Source organism: Tauraco erythrolophus, chromosome 20 (assembly GCF_009769465.1).
Source record: "Tauraco erythrolophus isolate bTauEry1 chromosome 20, bTauEry1.pri, whole genome shotgun sequence".
NCBI lineage: Eukaryota > Metazoa > Chordata > Aves > Musophagiformes > Musophagidae > Tauraco > Tauraco erythrolophus.
In genome coordinates, this window is record NC_141484.1 from 9,927,637 (window position 1) to 9,947,013 (window position 19,377).

The window sequence follows — 19,377 nt, forward strand, 5'->3', positions numbered from 1 at the left end:
TTTCAGGCTCCTGCTCGTTTTCTGCAGTATCTGTAGTGCCTTTAGTGCCAGTTCTAAAGTGCTAAAGCTGTCAGGCTTCACCATTTACCCATTATGTTTCAAAGCACATAGGTACTTGCTTAATTCTGTGCATAGGTGAAAGCTTCTGCTTTATGAATGTGTTAAATTAATTTTCATTGAATGTAAAATTCAAATGGTTATAGAGAGGGTTTTTTAAAAAGACTTTTCCTTTTAATTTTATTTTTAGAGTAATCCACAGTGTTACATAGCTCTGAATATATACCTTGCATGCAAGGAGGAAATACGAAAACGCTTGTATCAAACAAACTGCTAATAATATTTGTTGCTTTTCCCTCACCCCCCAGCTTTGCAGTCGTCAATTGTACAGGTAAGAAAATGGATGCAAAAGAATTTTTCATATTGGAAAGCATCAATTAAAAGTGATGAAAACAGTAGGATCCTAGGGGGCTTTCTGGTTTGTACAAGTTAGTTACACGTCCCACAGACTGCCAGTCTCTCGCAGCTCATCACAATGCAAGCACATGCATCCTCCTGGCTGTGTCTGCCTATTACAGGGGCTGCTGTCGTTTTATAATGGTTGTGCTGTGAAGAGAGTGTAACTCACAGGCGTGTTAGATTAATGGGAAAGTGGTAAGTACTGGTCTCTATACTGTGATAGAGACAGTTAAAGGAAGGAAGGAGCGTGAAACAGAATGTGCTCACTAATCCATGGCTTCAGCAGTGTGTAATGGATTTCTTTCCCATTATTCACCCGTGCTGTAGTACTTGTATGGTTCTAACAGGTCTATAGAAATAACTTTCAACTAATAGCTTAATGAGTCCAAAAATTATTTATTTATTTTTAAAGGCACTGCTATCTAAATTCTAGAATTACTTTCTTCATCCTGTGTAATGAGTAGGCAGGAGTATTACAAAAGGTTCGATGCAATTTCTCAACTCTTGAGCCAAAGAAAATGTAAATGAGTTTTCTCCGAGTTGTTTTTCATTTCCTATTTATTGAAGCTTCCAGGAAATAAAGGGAGTTTGCCTAAGTAACTGTTAAGTAAATGTGAATTAAAACTGGTATGTGTCTTCAGAGTTTGTTCCTAAATTTAAGGAACTCAAAACATCATTAATGACTTGTACTCCCTGATGATTGTATATGTGGGTGAAGGTTTTTTTTCTGCTTTAACTGAGAAGTTCTTTGAGGTTTTGGGCAGTTTAGTTCACTTCTTTGCACATGACACATCTGAAAACAGTAAACCTTAAATAGTTTTTTGTGTAAGTATTTATTATAATTTAAAGAATTTTTATGTAAGTTTTTGTATCCTGAAACTTTCTGAAAAAATGTTAAAATTTACTTCTTGAGGGTCATGTATACCGATGTATAACTTCCACTCCAAAGTTAGCTTGTACTGGTGGATGGTTTTAATGCTGATACTGTATATTAGTGTCTTTGTGGGTGGCTGTCTTGGCTCCCATAAATTCTTTAATGTCAGGGTGGAGCTTGGGTGTAATTTGTTTTTGTCATAATGTGCACTTCTTGCACTCAATGGTATTTATAAGATGCCTACAGAAATGTTTTCATTCTAGATAAGACTTCTAATTCAGCTCCGAGCAAAATTGATTCACCGCTGTTCACTCTAATACTTAGGCTGAGACAGAGATGTCTACTGTAATCCATATTTTAAAATATCGGTATGCATAAAATATTTTGAAATAGGACAAGAAAAATAAACTAGGTTATAAAAACAAACCAGCAATTTGAGTGTTGCTGGGCAAGCGTTTAGTGAAACAAGCCAAACTTGTTTTGTGATGAGTAATTATTGCACATAATATTCCAAAGATTTCCATTCGAGAAATTGCTACTGGGAATTTTTGGTGTAACAACATCTTGTAGGAATATTGAAAACTTGTGTTTTGCTTGTGTTTCTAATTTTTAAACAGCATTAACAAAAAACATCAGACCACGTTTCAACTGTTTATTAGGTATTTTGCTTTCACTTCTGGCAACAAAATATCTGTCTTTTTGTGGACTGAATGAACTTTAATGCTTTGTTTAAGCTGTTTTCAGAAATTGCGTTGGCCTGTGAGAAAGGGAAAAGGAAGTAAAGGGTCAAAATCTTGTGGTTTTTATTTATTTATTTAAAAATTATAATTTATAAATTTTAACCTGGAAAATGGATCGTGAGTTTCTTGGTTGTCTCGTGCTTAGGATTCCATTGAATCCATAAGTACCTCAAGTCAAAAAAGATAAAGCCAAAGAGCTGTAATAGAGACCTTCATTTAACTAACTGTCTTAATTTGTTTAGCAGTTCTTGTAAGTCTTTAACCTGATTTTGAATGGTGGCCATGAATTATCCTTCAGACAGGGCACAGTCCAACTTTTGAGTTACACTGCACTGTCTCTCAATTTTCAGTATACTTGAAGCAATCAAATTTGTTTATGCTAATTGTAGAAAATCCCGTCCTCTACTGTATTAGTTTTTTTAAAATGTGAGTATCTTTCTGTCTTCCTGTCCTATGTGAGTCCTTTTCTGGGTTTACCATAGTATGCTGAAAAAGGAGAATGCAAGTCCAGGCACATCCAGTATGTACTTCCTTCCATTAGTCCTGATTCTGACACATTTCGATGCACTAGTTTGTCTTGAGGAGCGGGTTGGTTTGTGCATTTGCATGTGCACTTCCAGTTGAGCATTGCGCAATGAGCCTGATTTTCCGTATTAAATGGGCACTAGTTACAGCAAGTCATGTGCAAACCATGCCACTTCAACAGAGTATTTGTCTGTTGTGCCTGTTTTGTGTTATATGGGTAACAGAGTTATAAAAATTGACCTATATTTTATTTGCTTCAGACATTACTTTTATATATAAAAACCTAAGACCAAAACTTGTGCCGTCTGTTGCCTTAAACTGTCTTACTTGAGATAGGAAGTCAGTCTGCCAGTTTAAACATAGTGTTAATGGTCAGCCTGATTTATGTTATACTTCCACTGAACCAGCATGGTTAGTATCTTTCTATCACAGCACATGTATTTCTGTAGTGCATCTGAAACCTTCTACTAGTCCTCAATATGAAAATTCCTCAATAAAAAGTATTTTTAATAGCAGTTCTGTTAAGATTCTTCAACAATGCATCATCTGATATAAGGTTCTTGACTGAATATTCAGCTGAAGAGATGTTCAGAATTTTTTTTTATCTCTTTTCTTGCAGCCAATTCTGAGTCTGATAATGTAGGTCTTAATACAGAGAGTTGGGTAACAACGTAATTCAGGGACGGATATGGAAGTGCTGCAGATAGAGGTGCTGGGCTGCTTCCAAGTACTTGCACTGCACTTCTGTATTTCAGCAAATGTTCTATTTATTGGGCCTTCAGGGTTCCAATCAGAGCTGGGTATGATGGGATGCACAGTGTTTGTGAGCGACTCCCACACGGGATGATTCATTTAGTGCAATGTGCTGCATGCCAAGTTTTGCTCTGATCCAGTTCTTGTAACGTAGGGAGAGACTGGCCACGTGTATTACACGGTCAGCTATGCGAGACGAGCAATTTCAGATTTTTAGAATAGTAGCCAGTATAAGTTGGACTATCATCTTCAAGAGTTTCAGCTTTTCCAAAAGAGTAAGGTCGCCCGTGGGTGCTGGCAGGTGCTAGGCAAAAGAAAAACTTGTCTCATTTCAAAGACCTTTAAGGTAGCAACTAATCTTGATGGTTTTAGGGCGAATGTCTGTCTTGGCAGTCATCTACGTAAAAGAGTTTTTTAGGCATATTAACTTAATCAGCAAATAATTTCAACCTTGCAACAAAGCTCATCATAACAATTCTTCCAAGTTTAAATTGTTTTTTGCACCCAGTAGCATGGTGTTCTAGGAGATCGTGCTACATTACGTTCTGAAGAGTTATAAGGTGAAATTCTTTTGCTACTAACTGAAGTCACTGGGAAAACTCTTACTTCCATAGAGCCAGGATTTCACCTGTAGTCTTCTGGTGTTAGAATGCAATACAAAACATGTACAGGCAGCATATGAATTTACAGTAGCCCAAAAATAGGTGTTTGTCAGTACAGTTTATTCTCTGCATCTTCAAGGAGTGGCTATTAGAGCTTTATTAAATACACAGGCTTTTTCACAGGCTCAAAGATATCTCCCTCCTCCTCCGTGTACCTTCTGATAAAGCCATTTCGTACTTCCAAGTCCAGTAAGTGTGCAACCTGGACCTTTTAAGATACTTCAGTTCTATTTGAGACAAAGAGTTCCCATGGAAAACAATTGGTTACTATTCATACGGAGATGAAAATACTTATTCAGCAGGTGTTCTTAGCTTCTTGGAAATTATTTGCAATTGAATCTCTTCAGCTATTCCAGTAGTTTTAACTTCAGATTCAGATGTTTATGAAAATGTAGATGCTGTTCAATTCTAAGCAGCTTCAGTTACTGTAATTTTTATAATCTTAAAGATGAATTCTGAACTTCTGACAACAAAAACCCTTCTATATGCACTGAAAACAGCACTGTCCTTTGTTCTGATTCTGGCCTACGTGACTTTAAAATAGATACCAGTAATCTTAAGTCAGTAGTCTTAATTCATCTGTTCTACAAGGGATTATACATTTGTATTATATTTTCCACAAATAAATTGTGACTCATCGTAAGATGTTTCTAGGAGAGAAGCATTGCTGTGGAACTGCACATAGGCAGGAATGCTTAGGAGCTCATGGAACCTGGGCACTGCATCAGTCAATTTACAAATTGAATTAATAATTAAACCTTGAAACAGGTACATCTAATAATGTGATGCAACTTGTACATGTGTCTTTGGAAGAAAAAAGAGAGAATAATGACTGTACAGCAAAACTCAGAATGTCTGAATTAGGTAGATCCGTATCTTTTTAATTTAGTGAAATACTGTAGAGCGAGATAAAGTTAATAGAAAGATGGCGCATCACGTTTGACAAACTAAACACTGACTGAGGAAAGATCTCGGGTTATGATAGAAGTCGGTTCTTTGAATTGAAATATGTATGAGCTGTGGAAAGGAGAAAAATTTTAGGTATATTGATGGACATACTGTGATGTCTAGGCAAGGAATAACTTGAAAATTTTTGCAGAGGAGAACACATGGTATCGCTGAGCCTTCAAACATAGATCTGATTATAGTTTCTGTGTAGCATGGAAACCTTACTATGCAAATCATTGTCACCATTCTTCATTCTTGCACAGGGACAACAATCCTCAGTGAAGCTCTAAACTCTGAAATTAAATTGAGTTGATGTAATGCCAAAGGAAGGGATAGCTGTCAAATTATTACCATAAGAGTAGCTTTAAGTGGCCTGACTTCCTTATTGGCAGTGTGAAGAAGTGGAGACGAGCAGCCTTTATGACTCAGTTCTTGCTTTGTAGTTTGAACAGAAGTCTGTATCTGAATCCTTGCATCAGCAGACTCTGCTGCACACCAAACAAATTTACAAGATCATTATTTTATACTCATTTGCAGTTAAGACAACAGACAAAAGGCAAGGAATGGGTGAGGACAAAATAAAGGGAAAAGAAATGTTAAAGAGGAAGCAAGCCTTGCCACATCTTTCTTCTATTTTTGCCTCTGTCTCGACTCCTTGCATCACTTCTTTATTTTCTAATTTAAATATTTTAGAAGCTGGAAAGCAGACAACATGGCAGGAAGGTGGGGTAGATAATACAAAGACCGTATCAGCATGGGGATGTGGAATCTGTGCTTACTTCCTACAATGACGAACTGGGCTGTGGATTACTACATTGAGCTTCATGTATTGATTGTCAAAAGCAAGTTTCCCGATTAAAGGGAAGTGCTGATCTATGGCAAATGAGAATATTGTGGAGTTGGCATCTGGCATTACCTGAAAACTAATGAAAGTGTTGAGCAGTCACAAACCCAGTGCATGTTACAGGAGGCACCTACTTGTATGGAATGGAAAAACTTGTTTAAAATGTTTAGGCGTTTGAAGCTTATATAAAAGGATAAATTGGAGAACAAAGTTCTAAGAGTTGTTAGGGTTGCTAAGTTTGCCTTCTGAGCATAGCTACTAATTTCATTGTGGGGAGGGAGGAGGGAAGAAAAGGTTTTTAAAAAAAACAGCAAACCCCAAGCAAATAAACAAAAAAGCCTTTGTTGTTCCTCCCTCTTGCTGGGAGTTTCTGCCAGAGCACAGCCATACAAACAGGTGATTAAGAGTTTGGCACACCTCAGGGAGGAAATATTCCAGCAGAAATGAAGGGAGACAAGAGTAAGGAGTTGAGGGAGGAAATATCCAAAGGAAGAGCAGGGGTCAAAGGTTCATAAAATGAACAAATTAAGCCACGGAGGGTAACACTGAGTAGAACACCCCAAGCAGTGCTCATGGCACCTTGGGGATATCCATGTAGCCAGCAGATGTTGCTCAGCAGGGTGAGGAGACATGTCTCTGCCCAGAGACAAGAGAGGCTAAGGAATGGAAACAGGCCCTCCTGTTTCCAGGAAGCTTCTTCCTTTCCCCACTTTCTACCTAGTTCAGACTTTCTCCTCCTAGTGCTGTCAGTGGCCAGGCTGGCTGATGTCCGGACAGGATAACTGGGCTGGATGAGCCCGAGGTCTGAGCTGGTGAGACCATCCTTCTGTAATACACACTTACTTCAGGAGAGTCTGAAGCATCTTGAGCTGTTTGTTTCTCTCCCTTTTCTGATGTGTTAGGAGTTTTTACCCCCTCATTTGTGGTCATGAATGCAAAATCAGCTGGGAGGGGGCTTTAGCAGAGAAGGAGAGGGTGAGGAGAGAAGGGTGAGAAACTTGGCCAGGAAAGTAAACCAGTTAACATTTGTGAAGATGGGGACTGGTAGGTGAAGTGTCTATTTAATGTTCCAGAGGTAAAGATTTTGTTAAAAAATTGCATGTAATTGCTTTTCAGTTGTGGAAGTCAGAAGCTCGTAGAGGCTGTATGACTGAAAAGTCCTGTGGCAAGTCCCACAGGTTTGGAATGCTTCTGAAGCAAGTGAAAAGGAAAGCAGAATGAACTTGACAGTCTTTTATTATTCACATTAAAAATTAGAAAGACTGGGACCGCATCTTTGCAAGGAGGAGGTTAAATATTCAGGAAGGTTTTGTGTAAATCATGCTGAAGTCAGGACAACAGTTGATTGACAAAGAAGTATTTTGAAGTTGGTCAAATACAAATCTGCAGGTATTTTGTGATCTGCTTTCATTCTGAAGTGGTTTTGAGGTTTTTTTTCTCACTAGACAATGCACTCAGATTGCCTGTGGTGGGTTATTCTCTGAAGGCTCTGTTTCTGCTTTGCAGGGGTTTAGGTGGAGAACTGATGAGACCAGCTGGTAAGTATCTCGGCTATGGTGTGAGAGCAGAAAATGTGCAGTAATTAATTCTTCTGTTTACTTTTTTCCAGTTTGTTTTGCATATATTGTATTGAATGCATAAATAAAGTACGCACAGTAATTAAATACAAAGTTTGGAGGCCAGTCAGAAGACAGGTACACCAGAACATTGGCTGCCAGCACAATTGTGAATGACCCTGTTTGTGTAAGAGTTGGAGATAGTTCTTGGTTTGATGTCACACATCCCCTCCTTCCATAGTTGCACACAGTGAACTTTCTTGAGGATCGAGCTGGCTTCCTTAATTGATTTACTCTGATTCCTCTCTAAAAGAAGTGTGATTTGTCCATTAAGACAGAGGCCATCATGTAACTAACGATTTTATGATGATTTGTATGTGTGCAAAGGTAAAGAATAAAGACCGTATAAAGAACAGTTTGTAGAAAGGGTGTTATCACAGAAAAGGTGATGGGTTGTTCACATGGATTTTGAACATTGTTATATACAGAACCACTGTAAAAGGAAGGGCATTGCAGGAAAAAGTATCCATCCAGGTAGCCTGGGTGGATAAGGAAAGAATGCCAACTTGAATTTCCTGCTCATGAGTTGAATGACGGAGGTGCTACATAGCAGATTCCTACTGTGAAGGTGTGAAGCCATCCAAACTTAGTGGGTAAAGGAGTTTCAGTACCAAGATGGAAGAGCAATCATACAGAAGGGATGAAGGGGGAAATGGGATCTCATAAACTCATCTTTGTATGAGTTTACAGTCTTGTGACATGATAATGCAGACTGAAAGAATAAGTAGGATTTTTTAATATGTTTTTGCTTTTAAGCAGCTGAATATTTCATAGTATTGCAGAAGTACAGATGACAGTATTTTGGCATGATACAACTGTGTAGGTGGAATAAGAGTAGAACTGAAAATATTCCACAAATGCCCTGCATTTCTGATGAAGATGATGGTCTCAACCACAGTAAAAGAAGCATAGAGAACTAAGGAGGAACCCTGAGAGACTTGGGTTCAGTCACATTGTACTTAACCTTGTCTGTGAATAAATATCAGAACAAAGCAGCTGACATACAACATTGCAAGGAGTTTGAGCACAGGGAGCCTGATTGTGTGACATTACCATAGTGAGCACTGAATTCAAGAGTAGATTTGGAGCCCAGTAAGTTGATTGTAAATGAAGAAGATGATGAACTGTGTACAGAACCTGGAGTAAGATTCAAAGATTAAGTTGTGGGAGGCGAGGAAAATGAAAAGGTAACATTATATAGTAGCTTGTTCTGTCCTCTCCCTCCTCCCCACCAACTCCAAAGCAGTCAGTGAGTATGGATTTTTACCGATGTGTTTTATTTGAATGGATCACCAGGAGATGAAAGATACTGTATTCCCTAAGTGCTGAGTTTTCATTTGAGTAATGCAGACAATCTATTGTACAGTAAAAGTTTGCAGTGTTCGTTGTGTTTAATCTCTATTCCACAAAACAGCCTTGAAAGGCTAGAAAAAGTACTGTTCTGAAAGTGGTTTTGTAAGCTTAGAACTCATTCAAGTTTATAGAAAGCCAACTGTATCCTGGACTGCATCTAAAGCAGCGTGGGCAGCAGGTTAAAGGAAGGAATTCTGCCCCTCTGCTCTCATGAGACCTCCCCACCCTGCAGTGCTGCGTTCAGCTCTGGGGTCCCCAACATCAGAAGGACATGGAGCTGCTGGAGCGGGTCCAGAGGAGGCCACGAAGATGATCCGAGGGCTGGAGCACCTCTGCTGTGGAGACAGGCTGAGAGAGTTGGGATTGTTTAGCCTGGAGAAGAGAAGGCTCCAGAGAGACCTTCCAGCAGCCTTCCAGTGCCTAAAGGGGCTGCAAGAAAGCTGGAGAGGGTCTTTGGACAAGGGCGTGTAGTGACAGGACAAGGGGCAATGGCTTTAAACTGAAAGAGGGAAGATTTCGATGGGATCTAAGGAAGAAATTCTTCCCTCTGAGGGTGGTGAGGCACTGGCACAGGTTGCCCAGAGACGCTGTGGCTGCCCCATCCCTGGAAGTGTTCAAGGCCAGGCTGGATGAGGCTTTGGGCAACCTGGTGTAGCAGAAGGTGTCCCTGCCCATGGCAGGGGAGTTGGAACTAGATGATCTTTGAGGTCCCTTCCAACCCAAACCATTCTATGATTCTATATATATTTGAGTAGTTTTTTAGTGGCTGTAGTGTTATCTTTGTTCACCTTGGTTTACTATCAACGATACTACGTAGCCGTTTACAGACTGACACAGAAACAGAAAGGTGGCCAGTATATACACATGCACCTTAAATGGCAAAAGGGTAAAAACATACCACCAAGCACTGGATCTGCATAAATCATGGGACTAACTCACGTCAGAGAACAGTTACTTCATAGTAGCTTCTTTTGGATGTAAGCATCACAAGTGTCATGTCTGAAATACATGAAATTATGTTCTAATTTCACATATTTTGGACTTCTATTTGCAAATTTTCATCAATTTAAAATTAATGCTAATGTAACTTGTTGTGGTTGTATCTACAAAATTGCTTAATTTTCTCATTTTTTGTATTTATCCAGTGATCAAATTTATTTTCTTACAGTTTGCACTTTAATTGAAAAGTTGTCACTATCAAGAATGCCATTTAGAGGAGATCCAATAATTGGTATGTCATATTTTAAATAACTTCCCATTATCTTAGTAGTTATTCTTTAAGCTAAAGTATTAACAGATTATGTTTTTCAAGGAAGCAAGATTAGCAAGGTTGGGTGACCTGACAGATAGCAGAAAGCTACACAAATACTGCATCAGATGGCGATGTTGTTTGAAGATTTGTTTTGTAACTGTTTTTCCTGTCGATTTTCAGCATTATCGCAAGCAGCCTGGTAAAACAAACCAAAATAGCTATACTAATCGAGAATCACAACCTTGTTCCTTGTGGAAAACAAAAGAAATACAACAATATGTATGATTGCTGGTCTTTATGAAAAATAGAGGATGTTGAAGTTCAGAAAGTAAGAAAACTTAATACTGATGATGTTTCTTACTTATTTCAGGTGGCTGGCAGTGGTTGATAAATGACAGTCTAAGAAGTCTCCCTCTTGTTTCAAGCGCTGCACGACAGCATATAAAGGTACAATAGTTCCTTCTTCGTCACGTGGTCACATTACATACAGAATTAGAAATAGATTTGCTTTCCATTGGTGCATTGTTTTCCTTGGAATCTAATTAGTTGAATATGAATACTTGAACAGCTGTCACAAGGGTTATTCTGGTGTGTACATTTGGACAAAGTGATTGGCAGGTGCTGGCTGGTGGTGAGTAGTGGCTGATGGTTACTTGAAGCTACTTACTGTTGTCTATTGATAGGACATTTTGCTTTTGTTTTGGTGTAAAATATCTTGATTTTGGTAGTTTCAGAGAACTTTTGTGAGAATTAAAAGGAATATCTAGATGATGTCCTTGGGCCTGATGTACTGAGAGTGTGTTTGTTAACAGTAAGAACATTGGTGTAATCAACCAGAGATATTCAGGACAATGTGCTTAAATTTTCCATTAAATTCTGATGCAAATCCTTTCACTGTACTCTCGAGCTACTCTAATTTTGAATATTAAATCCATTGATGGATATGTTTCATGCTGTTTTATGTACGTGATCTTAACACCTCCAGGTATTTACCTTAATTTTCCCAAGTACATGACATTTTGATCTTGCGCTCTTAAAGGCTCTACTGAATTATAAAGACGATTTTTGTCTGCCCTGTTAGAGTTTGTAGCCATCACAGAGACAATTTGAATATAACATATTGTGTTCATGTTGTTGGTTTTTAAAAACAAGATAAAAAGCCATTGCAAGTATCTGGTAACTTATCTTTTAAGGTCTTCCTTGGAAGACAGAGTAGACTAGAATGTATCCAAATCACTGCAGAAAATTAAAAGATGAAATTTGAATTCTTGAAATATTCTTTTGGTGTTACCAATTTATTCAAAGAGTTTGTAAGCCTTATAACTGGAACTTCTAAACCAAGTTTGAAGAATTAATTGTAGACTTTAGAGAATTTTGACTTGTTTGGTTAGCATTAATTAATGTCGAGCAAAGTATGTTTAGAAAATGTCAGTTCTCGCTTGATTTCTGTATATATTTTAGAGAGAAACAATTTTAAGGGCAATGTTTAAGACATTGAAAGTAATCTTTTTTTTCTGACATACAGTATACTCTTCCAATGTAACTTCATGCATTAAAGGTGAAAACCGCTCTCTTTAGGAAGGGAAGGATCTGAGCAAGCTGATCTAGTTGAAGATGTCCCTGCTCATTGCAGGGGGGTTGGACTAGATGACCTTTAAAGGTACCTTCCAACCCAAACCATTCTGTGACTCTGATCTACAGCCATCAACCATTCTGTGTATTTTGCCACTGTAATGTCTGTGGTAGGTAGAATATTATTCAGATGAATACAGTTTTTTTTCAAGTCCTTGATTTTGCATAGAGAATGAGCCCGAGATGTCTGTGAGGGTAGAATGAATAGGCTATACAGGACTCCTGTGTTGTCATTTAAGATTTCCTGTGCCTGGAGAACATGGGTATTAATAAGTATCATTGCTTTTAATATGGAGTGAACAGAGCATAGTTCTTTTACACTCTCAAGTTTATTATTGTTTTGGTCAGCATTACATTATTAGCTGAAAAGTATAATTCAACCATGAATTTTATGAGAAAACTTGTTACATGCTTTTTGAAACAGGAGCTGTGTTAGCTTTGTGTTCTATATTGGTGACCGAAACTACTCAAAGAGTAGGAGGTTCAGGCATAATACACAACCTTTGATCCTTTTCTAAACCAATTAAGGCTGAGACACAAGGGTTGTGATACTGGATATTTTGGGGGTTTTGTTTATAACCTTCACTCCATATGCTTTTTCTGTGTTTCCTTTCTATAGCCTTCTGGAGAAATACAGTTTGTTTATTACCAATGTGGCATCAATATATTGAAGATGAAACAATGACTTCTGGAGAATGACAATGTCATTCTGGAGGTCTTTCAACTGAACTGAAAATACAGTTGTTACATTGCTGTTAATGTTTTGAATATTAATTTAGCTTGCCAGCACTTTTGAAGGCATAAGGGTTGAGTCTGGGTTTTTTTCTTACATGGATTTCCTGTTTAACTGTTCTTAAACCAGTATTGGGAAGAAATAAAAAGAAAATAAATGTCAGTAGCTGAAGGGAATGTTTTTTTTAAAAAAACCTTACTCTCTTTTTCCTTAACCTTTTAATTCTAAGCACAGTTATCGTGAAGCATGACCTTAGTAAATACATCAAGTTCACAGCTTTGCCTTTGTTACAGGAGTCTGCAGTCTCTGCACTGGCTGCGCTGTGTAATGAATATTACATCAGTGAAAAGGGAGAAGCTGATCCAGCTCTGCAAGGTAATGACTCATGTTTACAGTAGAGACAGAAATATTGGGCTGGACCTAACTTGCACTTTGAAGGTATTGGGTAGAATGGGAAGGGCATCACTAGTTTTAAAGGACCTTAAAGTGCTTCAGGAAAGAATGCTAAAACTAACTCAAAATCTAGGAAATGTCTCGGGGGTTTGCTTGTGTTAGACTGGAGGTGAATACAAGGTACCATAAAAATTAGTATTAGGAAAAACAGATAGGTTTTCTAGTCCATACTGAAAGCAAAGAACATGTGTTTGTGGTGAATCCTATATTTTAATAAAGTGAGACATTGTCACATATTTTGATAAACTATATGCCAGAGATCGTGGCTGACTTAAAGAAGAATTGCTTAGGGATAAGAAGAGAAGGATAGCAAGGACACCCAGAGTTCTTGTAAATGTTCATGTGAAACCTCATCTCTTGGGATTTGGATCAGTAGTACCAGGAGTAGGCTTAAACTTCTGTTAGAGGCATATGAATCAACATCTTTTTTTATACTGTTTTTCTTGGACCTTTCTTTATTTCAAGTATCAAATTGTATTGTGTCCGTCAAAGACAGATTGCTGGATTGTATAGATAGATATTTTAAGAGTAACAACATTTATGTTCTTGTTTTTCTAAATATGACAATGAAATCAGGTAAACTTGAACTAATTATTTATTTTCCTATCTTTTGCCATTACTAAGTCATTCCTAAGTTAGGTAACAGAATATCTTATTATTTATTTCTATTATGGTAGTTCCCAGAATGAACCTAATACCCATCATGTATGTAGTAACATGCAGTCCATGCCCCAAAGTAGTTATGGCTGATATATAAAAGCAGCCTCTCTTGAATTTTAAATCTTTTCTGTATTGCTAAATCTCTCTATTTTTGTAAAAAAAAAAAATAAAAAAAATCCAAAAATAGCCCTTTACTTCATGCAGGTTGGCACTGTGTGCCTGATTTTTTTTATGGACAGCACAGAAAGATGTGATATGGTGCTGAGGCAGACTGAAAAACAAACAGCCTCAGGAAAGGGTAATGTTTTGTGAAAACAGAACACTTTGGGCAGGAGGAGACAATGCTGAGTCAAAGAAAGCAAGCTAAAAATGAGTTGAAAGGTTAATAGGTCACATTTTATGGAAGGATGAAGTTTCAAGCTTCTGTAAAAGTGGACTGGATAACTCAGCCAGGTGTCAAAATCAAGAGGGAGAGAGGATCTACTGGAAGAACATGCAATAGATGGCTGCAGCTGTTCTGATGCTGTACTTTTACAGATGCCTGTGAAGCTTGGTTGATTTTGCCTGGATTCTAGGTTGACTTTTCATCTGGCTTGTGCTTGAAGGAATCATGGTGATGTAGCCATGATGGTCTAGGGACAGAATTAAAGTCACATTTGTAGATACAGGCAAAATTTTTCATCAGACTTTCTGGAATGATTTAGAGAATAGAATTGTGAATTGGAAATTTTTCTGTTCTCAAAAAATCTCTAGTCAGCTCTGTCTTGATTATGCTTTTATTTGGCCATGTGCTTCTCTAAAGCCTCTTCCACGTGTGGTAACCAAAATTCCATTATACATGCAAGCATCTTTTAAAAGAAAAAAATATTGTGTATTTTCATCTCTGTGCCAGTAAAAACTATATATTTCATGACCGTTAAATTCCATATGTTGTGGGATTGACATCTACTACTAAAAATCCTCCCCATAATGTCTGATGTATATGTAGAAGCCACAGAGCAGAAGACATTCAGTGACAATGCAGGTGCCTTAGAGAAGTCAGTTAAAGCAGGTCTAAACATGATGAAGGGGATTAGGAGAAAAAAAAGCATTTGGTAAAATATAACCAGTGTGTCACTATTGCTTGACAGATCAAAATGAAACCATAAATCAGAGATACGTTAGTGATTTTGTGTTCTGAATCTGGCCCTGTGAGACTGCAATTTCATTGAATCACTTTTTCTGCCTCAGTTTGTGTTCACCTTTTCTTTGTTTTATTTTTTCGGTCTTAATGTGTTCTGGTTTGGTTTTGATGGCTTTCTCTAATTTTAAAGTTATTTCAGGATGGGCTGAGGTGCATTAATATTGTAGACACTTCATAGGCCATGTTGTTTTATGAAGCTAAAGACTCTTAGAAGAATATTAACATTTGCATTACGCTTGCTAGCATAATTACTAAGTAGTTACAAGTAAAGAGCTGCTCGTTTGCTAGTTGTCGTGTCTCAGTTTTATGTCATTTGGCTAAAATGTCACTCTTTAACTAGACATCAATCAAAGGGAAGACTGTCGTAGTCTTACTGGCCGAGATCACCTTGCTGTCTGAGCAAGCGTTGCATCTTCCTGTGGCCTCAAGACTGTCTTACGCTCCCGTCGTTTGGAAATTTGTGAATGATGGATGTGCTGCTGTGAAGGTGTTGCTAACCTGTGGACAGGGAACTAGTTCCCTGATGTGAGGAACTAGTTGGGGCCTGCTTGTTACATAGGCATTTAGAGCAACCCTCAGTCAGGAGTTATGATTAATGTGTAGTTTCTGATGGTAACTATTCTTTCTTCCTCTAGCAAATATTGCTCAATCGTTTAGATCTTAGATGACAGTAAGCAGTGGCACCATTATGTAATTTTCCTAGGATCCCTGATGCTCGCTCTTTCTTTTGAGGATTAAATGTGCATATTCAGTAAAGCTATTAATAAGACCACCTTTCTCCTTTATGAACCACGGTTGTGTTTACTGCAGCTGTCTTGGTTGTTAGAAGTTTTTCTGGAGTACCTTGTTTTTCTCTGCATTTTACAGAAGAGTTTAATACAGTAGCTCAAAAATCTGGTAAAGGAAGTATTGTATGTTAAGTTTGTGGTAAAGACTACAGTAGAAATATGTAGAGACTCCTGACTTTTTTGTTTTCCATTCATTCTCATTTTCTTCTTAGCATCACTTCATTGTTGAGCCTCCTTTTTTCATGCCCAGTTCAGTTTATTCCTGTTGCTTTTCTCTGTGCTACTGCTTGTAGAGCCATTGTCCCTGTTTTGTCATGTAACAACGCACACAATCAGCGCAACAGCCCTACTTCAAAGTGGTTGCTTCTTTTTAAGCTTTCTCCTGTAAAAAGCCCAACTTTATTTTTGTCTCTATATAAAAAGAAGGAAATTTTTCAGTAGGAAATTAAAGATATTCTGTATTTTAGTGTAATGAATTATAAAATTTTCTAGGCGCTGTGTTGTAGCAATCTTTTCCTGTTTTATTTTTTTTTGTCAGCCAAATATGTAATTGTAATGATGTGGTAGTTACGTTTCACTCTGCTTTTTTTTTTTTTTCTAGATGAGCTGGTGACGCAGTATGTTTCAGAACTACAAAACACAGAGGAAATGATTCGTTGTGGCTTTTCACGAGCTCTTGGGGCCCTTCCAAGGTTTCTGCTAAAGGGCAGGCTCCAGCAGGTGAGAAAATATAATCATTGTAATGAGAAGAGGGCACACAGTATCTTGAATGAAACCTATGATCATAATCAAATAAATAATAATGATTGTAATTAAAGGTCTTTGTGAAAGGGGTTTGGGTTGTAATGTACAGTAACTCCAGAAAATCATCATGAGTTTAGCTTGCCATAGATTCTGATAATTAAAGTTTAGTCCTGCTTTAGTAGTGTTAATGGAAAAGCCAGAGACTGAATTATGCCTTTGCTGTAGAACATTTGTCCACAGGGACGAGTGAGGCATGCTGACAGGTCATGATGAGAAACCAGCCACTGTTCTCTGCTTGGTTCTCTCATTGGGCTCATTTTAATACCATATCTAAATTTAACATTTTACCTTAAATAATGCGTTGGCATTAAATATCTTAATTTTTATATTTTTTCAGGTTTTGGAAGGTTTGAAAAAAGTTACCTTAATTTCCCCTGCAGACGTGAGCTTTGCAGAATCCAGAAGAGATGCCCTAATAGCAATTGCGAAGTATGTTAATTGTCTTTTATTTTTGTCTAATTTCTCCTGTTTGTTCCGCTTTCTGTTATAGTGTCATTCTTGAAACCAGTTACACTATGATGTACACATTTTTAGTGTGGGATGTGTGCATTTCTGTTATTGAATGTGTCTTTGATTCAGAGGATTAGGGCACATCTGAGGATGAAGTTCTCCTCCATCCATTCTGACCATGTTGTGGCTTTTTTTAAATCAATTAACTGAATAGCTAGAGTGTATTTTAAAGTTCACCTTTCTCATGGTCTGCATTTTAGTGAGCTTTAGTGAGTAGGAAGAATATATGTTTTTTCCACTTTCTGAATCAGAAGATTGAATTGGTTTGAAGAAATTGTACTTTTTCTCTAAAGGAATATTTTCTGCGTTGACGTGCCACAGTGTACTTAGTGTTAATAGTATCACAGTATATACGCTCTTAACCTGTTACAATAAAAAAAAAAACCTCTTTCTGATGTTAACCAGAATGTTGTTTCAATGTAAAGAAGTTTGTTGATATCAAATTCAATTGCTCTTCTTGCTGGCTTCATTTTAAGGAGAGTTCAGAAACCAAGAGGTACTTTAAGCATGTTCTTTTTTGTAGTGTTGTAGACGTAAAAACAGTCTACTTATCTGTTGAGCTTTTTGCCTTGCCAGTTTTCCTTTAAACCTGACAACTGATCAGAAATCCTCAGGTCAAATATAGTACAGTAGGGTCAGAAATATTCTTTATGCTGTTGTAGCAGATGTTACAGCTGTTCGGAATATTGCATGTCTGGGGAATTTTTTTAAACAACAGACGAAAGCTATGATCTTAATGTTTCTTCTCTTTGCTGGTGTGCTATTCCCCCCACCTCCATTTTCTCTTTTCAAAGAGTTTGCCAGACAGTAGGTGTAAAGGGAGAAGGATCCCAGGAAGAATATGTCTGCAAAGATAACGTGAATCAGATTTATGCCACACTACTTAGTGGTGTGACTGACTACACCACAGACAGCCGAGGAGATGTTGGAGGATGGTAAGATGCCTTACAAACAGAGACTTTAATTAAACTTAGCTGTTGTGTTTGCTGTCTAATTAAAAACTGATGCCTTTTCTTTCGGAGATTTGAGTATAGGTAGAAATACACTGGAGGAAGAGGAGTAGAAAGTGAAAGGAAAGGCTGACTATTTGCTTGTCCCTTGCCTTGGAACTTAGGAAGATGGGGACTGTTGTGTTTTAAACTGGCCTTATTCTGGCTTTGTGGATGACCTTCTTGTATTTTAGTGAATATCAACAAAGTATTCAGTTGTAAAAAGTACGGAAATTTAAGCCGTTACTTCTGTTTCTTGGAAATAATACTGTTTCTCCTGCTTAGTGAACTCTCCTATTGTACGTTCGTGCTGTGGGGATTTTTTGCCAGGAGAGGGAGCAGTTGCATAACGTGTTAGTGACAAATTTTCAAGGCTAGTAACTAACTGAAACGGATGAAAACTTCATAAATTGTGCTGTGGTATTACTGACTCTTTTATAAGTTTAGGATTTCAACGATTTTAGCTATTAGATTGCCAGAATAATTAAATCATAAGTGTGTAGGAATATATCTATTATTGTGAAATTTATAGAATAGGTACAAGATCAAGTCTGTAGCAGTCATCTTTTTGTGATGTCCTCCAGTCGTCACAGTTCCCTTAATATATAAAGAAGATTCAGTATATAAGATTGCATTCATCTGAATATTCTGTATTCCTTCAGTAACACTGATCTGAAAAGGCAATTTCTAAATTGATGAACCAAAGCTCTCTAAAGGCTTATGTCCTTCTTTGGGTTTGTGTTGAATGTCTAAAGGAGCTGGTGACTGGGAATGTAACATTGCTTCCTGCAGTCTGCAGAATGTGATAGAGCAGCAGTGAAGATTTCATGTTAATCGCTTCATCCTTTACAATTCCACAAGGTATTTACGGGGTGAGAAAACCATAAACATGGATCTTGGAGATCAAATGAGTACTAACGAAACCTACACTCTCTCTTGCTAGGGTGCTTTTCTGCATGTATTTATGAGCATGAATATGCCCAGTGTGAAATAGTACTTGTTGAGTATCAAGTTACCAGAATTCAGGAATAAATCCAGTACCTGCAGATTTAAAGTATATGAAGTTTTGCTGCTATGTAGAAGACTCAGAGCAGTAACACTTAATCCTTGTATAGAGAAGTTGTAAACGGAGTAAATGAATGTGATAAATTAATTTTAGTTGTCTTAGTTGTTGGAAATTGATTTTGAGTAAACTGCTGGTTTTGAAAAAGAGTTCTTAATTTTGTTGTCTTAATGCATAATTTTAATGTGAAAATATGCAGATATATGTTGCTTTTAGGCATGATTCTATACATACAGTATTAGTCCTGCCTAACAGTCTGGGTAATACTGTTTGTGTGGTATGGTAATGGCGTGGTAATATGTATTTGATGGACGTCAGTCTGTTTCTCTGATGTTCTGTTTTCTTGCTCTGAGTTAACACTGAATTTCCCAAAGACAAGCTTTGCATGTGAGCAGAGTTTTGCAGGCGTGTTAGGAACCACAAGTCAGATACATGGATGAGAGCAGCGATGAAGATGCAGTGGACCAGACAGCTCTGTAGAGCTGCCTCATGGTGAAATCGGGCTCCTTGCACACTCAAATACAACCTGCCAGTTTTGG

General features: G+C 37.7%; 1 protein-coding gene across 1 annotated transcript in view; it reads left to right on the plus strand.

Moving 5' to 3' along the window:
* Nucleotides 1-19,377, plus strand: part of TBCD (tubulin folding cofactor D) — a 118,216-nt gene that overhangs the window by 78,541 nt on the left and 20,298 nt on the right. The window contains exons 22-29 of the mRNA XM_086623863.1: nucleotides 366-388; nucleotides 7,309-7,340; nucleotides 9,940-10,002; nucleotides 10,394-10,470; nucleotides 12,682-12,763; nucleotides 16,074-16,192; nucleotides 16,614-16,705; nucleotides 17,581-17,721. Of these exons, the coding sequence (XP_086479989.1) occupies nucleotides 366-388; nucleotides 7,309-7,340; nucleotides 9,940-10,002; nucleotides 10,394-10,470; nucleotides 12,682-12,763; nucleotides 16,074-16,192; nucleotides 16,614-16,705; nucleotides 17,581-17,721 (629 nt within the window). The remainder of the gene's footprint in view (nucleotides 1-365; nucleotides 389-7,308; nucleotides 7,341-9,939; nucleotides 10,003-10,393; nucleotides 10,471-12,681; nucleotides 12,764-16,073; nucleotides 16,193-16,613; nucleotides 16,706-17,580; nucleotides 17,722-19,377) is intronic.